This window comes from Mustela lutreola, chromosome 9, assembly GCF_030435805.1.
Source record: "Mustela lutreola isolate mMusLut2 chromosome 9, mMusLut2.pri, whole genome shotgun sequence".
NCBI lineage: Eukaryota > Metazoa > Chordata > Mammalia > Carnivora > Mustelidae > Mustela > Mustela lutreola.
Window position 1 is genome coordinate 11,810,917 of NC_081298.1, and position 12,959 is coordinate 11,823,875.

General features: G+C 40.8%; 1 protein-coding gene across 4 annotated transcripts in view; it reads right to left on the bottom strand.

Annotated features, from left to right (window-relative positions):
• CSE1L (chromosome segregation 1 like) overlaps positions 1-12,959 on the bottom strand; it is a 48,531-nt gene that overhangs the window by 6,010 nt on the left and 29,562 nt on the right. For all 4 annotated transcript variants that reach the window (XM_059132892.1, XM_059132889.1, XM_059132890.1 and 1 more), the window contains exons 9-17: positions 12,519-12,686; positions 12,260-12,389; positions 10,302-10,367; positions 9,700-9,902; positions 8,777-8,861; positions 7,020-7,081; positions 4,215-4,351; positions 2,987-3,090; positions 1,286-1,383 (exon numbers count right to left, since the gene is read on the bottom strand). In XM_059132892.1, the coding sequence (XP_058988875.1) occupies positions 1,286-1,383; positions 2,987-3,090; positions 4,215-4,351; positions 7,020-7,081; positions 8,777-8,861; positions 9,700-9,902; positions 10,302-10,367; positions 12,260-12,389; positions 12,519-12,686 (1,053 nt within the window). The remainder of the gene's footprint in view (positions 1-1,285; positions 1,384-2,986; positions 3,091-4,214; positions 4,352-7,019; positions 7,082-8,776; positions 8,862-9,699; positions 9,903-10,301; positions 10,368-12,259; positions 12,390-12,518; positions 12,687-12,959) is intronic.

Here is a 12,959-nt window from a genome sequence, read left to right on the forward strand (position 1 = left end):
AAAAACAGAAAGCTTACCGCTCTCCAGTAATTCAAATGACTGTATTAAATATCCCAAACACACACACCTATCTTTTCTACAGCACAATGAGAGGCCCTCTTTTGAAAAAAATCAGTATTAAAAAAAAACATCAATTATACTTGCCTGCATATATGTTAACGTTTTATATGGACTTTAAAATTCAGAAAATAAACAATATACACTAATGCCTCTTTCTTTGGATTTTTTTTTTTTAATGGGTAAAAGTCCACTATGAAAAATAACTTGAGTCACAGGGAGATGACCACACAAGCTTCAGTTCCCAGGGCTATGAGGAACTTGTCTTAAACCCATGTGCTCTCCTAGAGCCATCTCTGTAAGCAGTGGTGGAAGAAATGAGCAGGGACATGTAAGTCCTGGCTATGCACGAGCCTTATGTGAGACCTTAGGCAAGCCTTAACCTCTGTAGGTCTCAATATCTGTATCTACAGGGTGACACTACTTTCTATCAGTGGTTTTCAATTTTTAAGGCAACATAATCCTATTTTCCATCAAACAATCCTTCTTGGAAGGCTACCAAACGCAGTTGATGAACTCAGAAGATTCAGGTGGGGAACAGGGGAAGACCCAATGTCTCTTCTCTCTCAATCACCCATGGTTCAAAGCAGTCCAACACCCTTACCAGAACTCAGTGGGAAAATGATCAGTTATCCAAAGTCCCTGTAATAGTTCTAAAAATTTATCTCTTTTTCCATATTTAGGAACAGGTCTCTCAAAAAGAATTTTGGCAACCTTAAGCTGCCTTTAATTTTCTAAGTCTCAGTATTAATGAATATGAATCAAAATATCTATGAAATTTTTGATCAAAGGAATGGACTTTACTTGGGGGAAATAAGAGTAAAGGAGACCCAGCACAAGGGACGGCACCATTTTATAAAAGTTGGAGTAAGCCCTTTTTGTGTCCACTTGGTACAAAGCCTGCTTTCCTCCATCTAAGATCATTTCAGATCAGTTATCTGTATTTTCTCAATTTTATTCAGTGAAACATGTTACTTTTTAAATAAGAATAATTCAAATGAAACATTTTAAAGTTTCTGGGCCTACACTTAATAAAGTGTATACTTAATAAGTGCTGCAATGTCTCCAATCTAATACCTCTCCAAACTTTTAAAGGTACTTAACTGTTGGTCAGCAAGAATCCAGAGAACTTTTCCTAAGCCTGACCCACTGCCAGAGAGCTCTGAGGCTCAAACAGTTGAGAGTATAAGTTAAAAATCAACTGTACTTTTAAAACTGGTCTTGTTACCTTACTAACAGCTAATAGCTTCTGTGTAAGCTGAGTGATGAGGGTAGGGATGTAGGGGATTATGGCTTCTTGTAGGAGGGAAAAACTTCTCATGATAGCTGTAAAATATAAAAACAGCAAGAATAGTTAAAATTCAAAACAAAATAGTGGTTAGGAAAAAACAAAAACAAAAACAGTCCACAAACTCATCACCAAAATTTTAAGACCCTTAAGCAATCCCCAGATAGCTCTCTATAATTAAAAACAATCTAAATTGCCTTTCCTTTCAAAATTGCGCCAATTAGCTTTCAGAAAGCCTACGGCTTACTAGGAAAAAGGGACACTAAGAAATACTGAGTGACCAAAGAGGCAAACACTGAGCAAGAGGAACTGGCACACTGGGGAAGGGAGGAGCTGGAAGGGAGCACAGTCCCCAGCCGCTCTGAACTAGAAAATCGGTGGCAAGTGATGTTTAGCCCTGGCCTAAAGGACGACATCACAGCCTACCAAAACCTGAGAGAAGACCATCCGCCCGTCTCCCTCCAAAAAGAGAGACTGGGAGCCCGAGAAAAATCTAAAAACACATAAAAAGCTACAGAGGGTCCACGCTACAAGAACACAGCTCATCAACAGAAGCTTAACAACATGCGGCACGGGCAACAGACACATTACTCAGCTAAAAATGTACATAATTGTTCGGCACAAGTAGAACAGATATTTACCAAGTACAGCAGTCACTGCATGTCAGGCACAGAAGAAAGAAAGTTAGCCTCTTTTGCCTCCTAAATTTGAGCATGTTTCTTCCACCTGAGCCAGACTCCTCTCCCAGCTAGCTGAGCACGGGGCATCCCTCCCTAGAGAAAACTGTCCCTGAGCTGGGTCAAGGGGTTTGAGGATGGCTCAGTGCCCCTCCTCGGCTGGCAGAGTCCGTTCACTCACTCCTCCAACGGTACCGCTGAAAGGGTGTTACCTCCGGGTGCTCTCGCACACCCCAGGAGCACAGTAACGAGACTCGTTAACCCCACAGAAACAGACGTTAAACAACAGCAGTCACACATCACCGTCGGGAGATGTATGGTGCCGAAGACACACACAAATACACACCGAGACACACTCTTATCCACACATATAAACACACGTGCACACACACACACACCCTATACCCCAGGGGGCCGGACCCGGCATCAGGGACAGTTTGTCTGATTTGCATTTCCTGAGTCATACACAAGCTACTGCAATGCGATAGTGACTAAGACTTGCCCCCAAAGTCAGAGCTGTCCCCACGACGCTCTCCCAACGTAGCAGCAGGAAGGTGTTTACAGCTGCCTGTGTTCTTGGCAGTAGCTCTATGGAGGCAGGATGCCTGTGGAGCCTAGCACGTGCACCCAGGTTTCACGCCACGACCTAGCCTAGCATGCCATCAACGACTGTCTGATCTGCTCTCCACCCTCAAGAAGTGAATTTAGGTAAAGAAAAAGGGAGTTTGCTACTTTTTCTTTAATAAGAGGAGCTCTATATCAAACTAGGGTAATTTTTTTTTTTCTGAAAACACTGTTAACAATAAACAAAAAAATTTTCCATTTAAAAATATCTAAACCAACCTAATGCTTAGCCAGCAGTATCTGGTTCATTGACTACATAACCTAAAGTACAACTCCGAGCATTCACCCCTATAATCGGAGATGGGATTCTTATATTCTTTACACCCGGGAAACGGCCTACCTTTCATAATATATTCATTTTCTGAAGAGCCAGGAAGTGTGAGAGCTTTGAAAAGGTTTGTTAGCAGAATCTCAACAAACGGTGCGATTTCTGCGGCTGTAAAGCTATAGATGAAAAAACAGCTTTCAGTCACTGCCACCTCTTGAGCTGATCACTCTGGAATTCTCTTGGGCAACCACTAAACCACACTTCTTGGCATAAGGCGAGCCATCTCCCACCACTCACAATCAACAGATACCTTAAGAAAGTAACTGTTTACATGTGTTTACGTTAAGTTCCTAAAAAGGCACATCTGGGATCAAACACAAACCGAAATCCAGGCAAACCTGACATCATCTAAAGCTGTTCAGGTCACCCTTGGGTCGTAACTATCACCACTGAGAACAGAGCGCAGACCCTGGGGGTCTCAGTCATCTACTTTTCCTGGAGCAGGCACATAAATTCTGCATGAGTTGTGGGCCTGAAGACAGGTACTGGTTTGACTCACCTCAAAGGATGCCCTTTCAACCCTTAATTGGCTCTAAGAATATCTGCACTTCAAGTTCTTGATGAAGAAAAGAACCTAGAACTGTTTTCCATCTCTTAACAAAAGCTCAGTTTCAAGAAATAACACTGCTTCAGAATGGCCTGAAAGATATGCGGACCGTCCATTCCTCTACATTTTCTCCTTGGCTCGGGCCAGAAGAGCTACCGTCTGGGACCCTAGAGCATTACTTCCACTCAGTTGTGAGCAATCTCCACACAGAGTAATAATGCAAAAACAGCCACATAAAAAAGTTCTGTCGCATAATGGTACTAAGAATACTCCCTTAATGAAGGCCAGTTTCTGAGCTGCCTTCTGAGTTACTATTTCATTTTAATCTCAAGGACATTGAAAATTTTAACTCACCACGTTGCCCTTGATGCCTTGGTTGCAAGGAGACGCACAAATTTCAGGAGTTTCCTGGACTCCTGTACCTGATCCTTGGATACACATTTCTTTTTAGAATCTCACCCTATTATTTTCCTTTGCCCCAATTTCCTATTTAACTTTTTGTCATAATGTATCTATTTTTAGCATATGGCCTCATCCTTTTGGACTGAGACACAGAAATAATTAAATGAGGGAAAAGTATACATTTATTTTCCAACTACTAATGACATTATGAATATAGTCAAAGAGAACTTTGACCAGAAAGTTCCCACCCTAGCTGAAAAAAATAACAACTGCTTGGAGTCAGACACTTACAGAGTCGTACTGTTAGGCCCTCTCATGGTAAATAGCCTCTCCAGAGCATGTGCTGCGTAAGTATGAACAACAATACTTTCAGCTTGAAGGTGATTAATCAAGAGAGGAATAGAGACTAAAAGATGTTCTTTTGGTACCTGAAAAACAGAGTAATATGCATGCTTTAACTCAATGAGTTGAAGGCCTTGCTGATCTTGGAATGTGTGTTTTTTCAGCTGTTACAATGGGAGACCAGACGGCTGAGAAATAGAAACTTCTGCTTCCATGTAAAGGCTCAATTCACAGTCACTTTTACAGTTCTCTTCCTCTGAACATTAAACTAGGGTCAGAGGAAAATCTTGCAAATAAAAACATACACCATAGGGGCGCCTGGGTAGCTCAATGGGTTAAAGCCTCTGCCTTCAGCTCGGGTCACTATTCCAGGGTCCTGGGATCAAGCCCTGGCGGGCTCTCTGCTCAACGGGGAGCCTGCTTCCCTTCCTCTCTCTTTGCCTACTTGTGATCTCTGTCAAATAAATAAATAAAATCTTTTTTTTTTTAATTAAGATTTTATTTATTTATTTGACAGAGAGAGACACAGCGAGAGAGAGAACACAAGGCGGGGGAATGGGAGAGGGAGAAGCAGGCTTCCCTCTGAGCAGAGCCTGATATGGGGCTTGATCCCAGAATGCTAGGATCACGACCTGAGCCGAAGGCACAGGCTTAACCCACTGAGCCACCCAGGCACCCCAAATAAAATCTTAAAAAACAAACAAACAAACACACACCAGGGGAGCCTGGGTGGCTCAGTGGGTTAAAGCCTCTGGGATCAAGCCCCGCATCAGAATCTCAGCTCAGTGGGGAGCCTTCTTGCCCCCCATCTCTCTGCCTGCCTCTCTGCCTACTTGTGATCTCTATCTGTCAAATAAATAAATAAATCTTAAAAAAAAAAAAAAATACACCATAAAGTAATGTAGTATTATGGACAGGCAAACTAAGACTTCACTAAGAACTACTTTTTACTGGCAGGCATTTCTTGGAGAAATCACTTAAGCCATCTGTGCTTCATTTTCTCTTCTAAAAGAAAAAGGGGGGGGGGTGATACAAAAATAGTACTAATCTTCATTAGAAACTTCTAGGGGTAGGGGCGCCTGGGTGGCTCAGTGGGTTAAGCCGCTGCCTTCGGCTCAGGTCATGATCTCAGGGTCCTGGGATCGAGCCTCGCATCGGGCTCTCTGCTCAGCAGGGAGCCTGCTTCCTCCTCTCTCTCTCTGCCTGCCTCTATGCCTACTTGTGATCTCTCTCTGTCAAATAAATAAATAAAATCTTTAAAAAAAAAAAAAAAAAAGAAACTTCTAGGGGTGCCTGGGTGGCTCTGGCAGTTGAGCACCCGACTCTTGTTCTCAGGTCAGGTCTTAATCTCAGGGTTATGAGTTCAAGCCCCATGTTGGGCTCCAGGCTGGGTATGAAGCCTACTCTAAAGGGAAAAAAAAAAAAGAGCAAGAGAGAAAGGAAGGAAGGGAGTGAGGGAGGGAGAAACCTCTAAAAATTTAGAATTCCCGGGCACCTGGGTGGCTCAGCTGATTAAGCAACTGCCTTCAACTCAGGTCATGATCCCAGAGTCCTGGGATTGAGTCCGCATCTGGCTCCCTCTGTCTCTCTCTCAAATAAATAAATAAAATCTTAAAATTTAGAATTCCCATTCATTACTCTTTAACATAAAACAGCTTTGGGGCGCCTGGGTGGCTCAGTGGGTTAAGCCTCTGCCTTCAGCTCCAGTCATGATCTCAGGGTCCTGGGATCGAGCCCCTGCAGAGCTCTCTGCTCTGCAGGGAGCCTGCTTCCTCCTCTCTCTCTCTCTCTACCTGCCTCTCTGCCTACTTGTGATCTCTGTCTGTCAAATAAATAAATAAAATCTTAAAAAAAAAAAACAACAACATCCATAGGCCTTTTATCATATCATTTATATAAATAGTTTTAAACCTATGGAATACTACAGAATTTTTGTGGAAATAAGTATGTAATAAAACCATAAACACACTTGAGAATTCAAGCAGCTAAAAGTACAATGTGAGAAACTACATGATAAATGACAGGTTTCTCCAAAAATTAGAGGCATATGAAAGGGGAAGGAGGACCTCTCTGTCATAAAATAAAGAGACAACACAGGGGCGCCTGGATGGTTCAGTAGGTTAAGTGCCTAGTTTTTGGTCAAATCATCATCTTGGGTCCTGGGATGGAGACCCCCGTTGTGCTCCCTGCTCAGTGGGGGGTCTGGTTCTCTTTCTGCCCCTCCCCCTTGCTTCTGCACACTCTCTCTCAAATAAATAAAAATCTTAAAAGAAAGACAAGACACATAATCAACCATAAGCAATGTGTTTATACCTTGTTTGGATCCCAGTTTTGTTTTGTTTGTTTGTTTGTTTTAAAGATTTTATTTATTAATTTGGCAGATAGAGATCACAAGTAGGCAGAGAGGCAGGCAGAGAGGAGGAAGCAGGCTCCCTGCCGAGCAGAGAGCCCGATGCGGGGCTCGGATTCCAGGACTCTGGGATCATGACCTGAGCCAAAGGCAGGGGCTTTAAGCCACTGAGCCACCCAGGCACCCCATGGATCCCGGTTTTTTATGAAAATCACTGTATAATGATTATTTCTAAGACAAAGGAGAAAATTAAGCATGGTCTGGAATCCTAAGTTCTTAAGAAGTTATTGTTTTGTTAGACATGGACTTCGTGTAGGATTGCACAGAAGGGAAGAGAAGCTGGTATACAATAAAACTCTTAAGAGATTAAGTGGCATATAACATATAAATCAAAAGCTACTTACTTGATTCCTAAAAATCATAATGTATTTGATACCATCAGCTTTAAGGACAGGAAATTCATTCACTATTAAAAAAATAAAACCATAGTTATTTAAGGGCTAGGGACTATGACTCCCAGAATAGTGACATTATCAGATTTTTGAAACAGTTTTGGTAACCAAAATGTCAAGTAACTGAAGTTAATTATATAAAGCTCTACTATGTAGCTATTTGTTCTGATAAGATTGATTAATTTTGTTTTTCCCCTTGTAAAGTTTCATTACAAATGAACATGCATTTACGGCTTACATTAATTGAATAGAAATGATTTAGACTACAAGCTAATGACCATGTGTCACCTCTAAACTAGAAGTGAAGCTATTCCGAATCAAAAACATGTCTCTCAGGCTGGGATTTCCTTATTGTATGTGCTGCCAAAGCAAGCACTGGCTGGGATTTCCTGTAAAGTGCTCTAATGGTGGGAAAATCAATTAGTAAAAAAAGACAGAATATTGGTCAATTACTTAAAATTCTTAAAGCTCAAGGACAGTAAAGCATGGAAGTTCATTATAATATTCTCCCTTTCAGTGTGTTTAACATTTCCATACAAAAATGGTTTTGTTTTGTTTTGTTTTTTTTAAATAGGTCCCATGCCCCACATGGGACCCGAGGCAGGGATGGAAGCTCATGACCCCGAGACCAAGACCTGAGCGGAGATGACGAGACAGACACCTGACTGAGCCACCCAGGCGCCCACCATAGGTTTTTTTTTTTTTTTTTTTTAAAAGATTTTATTTATTTATTTGACAGAGAGAGATCACAAGTAGGCAGAGAGGCAGGCAGTGAGAGGAGGAAGCAGGCTCCCCGCTGAGCAGAGAGCCCGATGCGGGACTCGATCCCAGGACCCCGAGACCATGACCCGAGCCGAAGGCAGCGGCTTAACCCATTGAGCCACCCAGGCGCCCCCACCATAGGTTTTTAAAAAGGGAATAAATATATAATGTATCTTGACCAACATACTTTCATAAACTTAGGAAGTTATCCTTAATTAGAAGTTTGAAGTACTTTAAATTTGCTTCAGTTTTTAATTTCATTTTCTTTTCAAATTCATTTTTCGAATGAGAAGGGAAAAAACCTGAAGTTTAATTCCTAGAGTATGCACCAGCATAACAAAGCTGAGCTACAATTTCGTCTTAATTGTTCCTGTTTTCCTTCTACACAAGCAACATCTTTAAAGAAAGTTAACTGCAACCAGGTACAACCTGGGGAAACCATCTGAGATTTTATTCAACAAAAGAAGTAACTGCAGGGATGCCTGGGTGGCTTATTCGGTTAAGCATCTACCTTCAGCTCAGGTCATGATCTCAGGGTCCTGGGATAGAGCCCCACGGTGGGCTTCCCTGCTCAGCAGAGAGTCTGCTTCTCCCTCTGCACATGCTTTCTCTCTCTCTCAGATAAAGTCTTAAAAGAAAACAAAACAAAACACACACACACAGGAATAACTGCAACAAGGTTAGCAACCAATTTTCTGAGTATCATGGTGCTATAGAGCCCCTATGACTTTTGCCATAATGTTACTTATTTTGTAGTATAAAATAGCAATGCGGGGATGCCTGGCTGGCTCAGTCAATAGAGCATGTGAATCCTGATGTTCACGGTCTTGAGTTTAAGCCACATGTTGGGGACAGAGATTACATTCATATATAAAAAACAACAACAAAACAAATACCCTCAAGTAAAAAGTGTTGTAAGTGGCATAAAAAATTTTTCACAAACTCACCATTAGCTGATTTTAAATCAGGTAGAATGTGATTCACGAAGAACTCAGTCAGGTTTACAAGTTCATTTGCTTGTGTAATTCCATGCTGAAAAACAAATTTTTAACAGGGTAAATGATATGAAATACCTGTACACAATTAACACAACCTAATACATAGGAAATTTAGGCAACTTTTATGTATTTATTTTTAATTTGTTTTTTTTATTTTATGTATTTATTCATTTGAGAAAGATACAGGGAGAGCGAGCACAAGCAGGGAAGAGGCAAAGAGAGAGGGAGAAGCAGACTCACTGCAGAGTACAACTCGGACCAAGGAATCTGACACGGGACTCGATCCCAGGACCCAGAGTTCACGACCTGAGTCGAAGGCAGTCACTTAAACCATCTGAGCCACCCAGGAGCCCCAGGCAACTTTAAAAAAAAAAAACAGGTTATAGGGGCACCTGGTTAGCTTAGTTGGTTGAGCATCTGACTCTTGATTTCGGCCTGGGTCGTCATCTCAAGGTTGTAAGCCCTAAAGCCTGCTTAAGAGGCTCCTCATCTCCCTCTAAAATAACAGGTTACAAATGGAGATGAACACTTCAACTCACAAACTGCTTAAATATAAAAAACCAAGACTATTTTAATAGACAATAAAGAAATCTCCCTAATTTAAGCTAAATTTAAATTTAGCACATTATATACACTGAGTCTCAGCTAAGGAAACAACTGTGGTATCTATCAGTTTTCTGTCCATAAGAAAATTAAGTGCTTAATATACCAATGTAAAGTCATCTTGGGAGACTACATAAATTCTAATCAGAACTAATACTAATACATTATCCAGGAAAGTACGCTGTATCATCAGAAATGTATTAGTTCTGATTTCTGTGGTTACCACACCAAGTCTATTTTAGAAAAAAAACTATATTGAAAAGATTCACCTTCTGTGTTTGGGCTTTTGATGCCAAAGATGTCACAAGGTAAATGGCTGCATCTTTGTGTTTCCAGTTGACAGACGGGTTTTTTGCATATTCCTGCAGCATGGAATTAACATAACCAGAGAAGATTCCTGTCACGGGTCCCTCAAAAAACTTGCACAATCCTCGTACTAGATCACAAGCAGCTCTGCGCCTAGTATCAATATCTATAAAATGAAAGGGAAATATATTATAGGAGAAACATCCACCAACCAACTGAATCAAAGATTATAAGGCAACAAATTGTCACCTGATCGCTCTTAGCAACATCAACAATGAAAAAAAAATCTTAAAAACAAAAACATTCTTTTGTTCACAACAAATACAAAATGGGAACTAAAAAGGTTACAGTAGTAGTTACACACTAATAAGCATATTAAAAAAGAGAAAGCAGGTGATTAAACGTTGAACATATGCATAAGCTCAAACAACAGCCACTCTTTAAGGTGTACAAGGTTACAGGAGGAAAGGTGGTTGTGCCAACTCCCACTGCTCCCCAGAGTAACCAGAAAGAGCAAGTTTAAAAGAGCTTTGCTGTCAGACTAAGTTAAAAACAAAATACATACCAGATCCTTCCAAATCTCTTCTTATGTACTCCTCAGAATTGTCTTCAAAAGCTTCCTCATCAGCAGCTTCAAAGAGAGATGGCACTTCAAGTAACTCAGCCAAAGACATAACAAGTCATTGTACTTTCACAGCCAAGTACACAGAAGACTATGTAGAATTGCCATGTTTTCCAGCAAAATGTTCCTTCCCAAAAAAAGACTGCTTCGTGTATGTGTGTGTGTATATAATATGTATGTATGTTAAGATTTTATTCATGTATTTGACAGAGAGAAAGAGAGAGCACAAGCAGAGCGGCAGGCAGAGGGAGAGGGAGAAGCAGGCACCTTGCTGAGCAGGGAGCCCAATGTGGGGCTCGACCCCAGGACCCTGAGATCATGACTGGAGCCTAAGGCAGACGCTTAACTGACTAAGCCACCCAGGTGCCCTACTTCATATAGTCTTCTTTTTTTAAGATTTTGTTTGTTTGACAGATAGCGAGAGAAGGAACACAAGCGGGGGGACGGGAGAGGGGGAAGCAGGGTTCTTGCTGAGCAGGGAGCCCGATGCAGGGCTTGATCCCAGGACCCGGGAATCATGACCTGAGCTGAAGGCAGACACTCAACGACAGAGCCACCCAAGCACCCCTACTTCATATATTCTTAATCATTACTTAAGAACAGCAAATGCCACCCTAAAAGGTAAGGTAATAGGTAAGTTACACAGCTCACTTGTTCTAATGTGACCATGTCCCCAGAATTAGACTTCACCACCAACTTCAAAAGTTGAATGTTGGGGCACCTGGGTGGCTCAGCTGGTTAAGCAACTGCCTTCAGCTCAGGTCATGATCCTGGAGTCCCAGGATCGAGTCCCACATCAGGCTCCCTGCTCGGCAGGGAGACTGCTTTTCCCTCTGACCTCGCCCCTCTCATGTCTCTCTCTCTCTCAAATAAATAAATAAAATCTTTAAAAAAAGGGGGGGGTGCTGCCTAGGTGGCTCAGTGGGGTAAGCCACTGCCTTCGGCTCAGGTCATGATCCCAGGGTCCTGGGATCGAGCCCCACATCAGGCTCTCTGCTCAGCAGGGAGCCTGCTTCACCCACTCTCTCTCTGCCTGCCTCTCTGCCTACTTGTAATCTCTGTTAAATAAGTAAGTAAAATCTTAAAAAAAAAAAAAAGTTGAATGTTGCACCCAACCTAGGGATGTCTACTTTTCTGAAAGGACATTAAAAAAACAAAGAGCCTAACAACTATAATCACTATTACTTCATAAAAATCATTTCAAACCACAAAAAGTAAAATAGACAACATCAAAATGATTTGTCCTTTATAGTTTTACGAAAACACAAAAGGCAATAAAACTTCACACTGTATTATTCTTGATTCCTTTTAGTTGCTGATAATTTGAGCACCATTGACCTAATGATTACTTTGACGTAAAACACAATTCCTTCCACATTTACTATCTGTTCTTCCCAGCTGTAAGAAGGCAATTTGTATATAAATATAGTCTTGGGACTCTCTTAACCTTAATCAGAAACTAAGTGGGCTTCAGTTCTGCATTTAAAGGTTATCAATCACTTCCACACTCAACTATTTCACAACAGCTATTTACCTCAGTGAAACACTAAATCAAACAAAATCAAATTCTTTCCTAAACTGAGATCCTAGATGGTTTACTTTCTTCTCAATGTAATAGATTTTTTTTTACCTTATTCAATATTTCTGTGAAAAACGCTCTACAACATAAAACAAAGCTCATTACAGCAACACTCACAAATGTTTTATACCACTTTTTTTTTCTTGTCTTGGTTTAGATAATAGGGAGTAAGTGACCTACAGGAAGTTTTAATTAGCAATAAAAAAAATCAGACTGCATGTACAACATGGGGCAGACTTAATAATAAACTTATACTAATATATGCTTTAAAAAAACCAAGTTTTTAATCTCCTGAAAAGGCTTTAGACTTTGCTATAATTACCTCTAAATTCCATGTTAGGCACAATAACCTTCTCGCAGATGCTTGTCAGCGTGTTCTGGTCCTCAAACAGATTCTTATAGTGGGGTCTCTCACAGACGGAAGCCAGAAACTGAATTGCATTACTTACCAACTGGAATGAAACACAAAAATAGGCATTTTTTTTTAATAGGCATAATTTTAACAGCAAAACTGAATCATTTATTTCTTGGGGGAGGTAGGGAGAGAATGTGTTAATTATGCATCTCCACCGTCATCTTACCAAGTCGTATTTAACCTCTTGACCTGTTGTAACTAGTAAATTCCAGATGGCTGTGACAAAACGAGGCAGGTACCGCTGAAATTCCTCATCATACTTCTGTGCATAGAGTGCAGCATTGTCACAAATCTGGGATTTTAAGAGCTCCAGTAAGCCTGCTTCCTCTTCATCCTCACATATGAGAAAACAGAAAACTCAAATATAAAACTTTAAAATTACCATAAATACACAGTAGCTGTAATTCCTGAAACTAAAAATAAAACCTAGGGTTGTAATCTACAACTATGCCAACGTCGATGGATTCACTTAGTATTTCAAATACATAGCAAATGAAATGCTTATCATTTATTAATCATGGAGCGATTAGAGACTTTTTTTTTGGTAGCTGAATTATGAGATATTTACATATTCAATTAAAAATAACATATTCCTAGAGAAACCTGA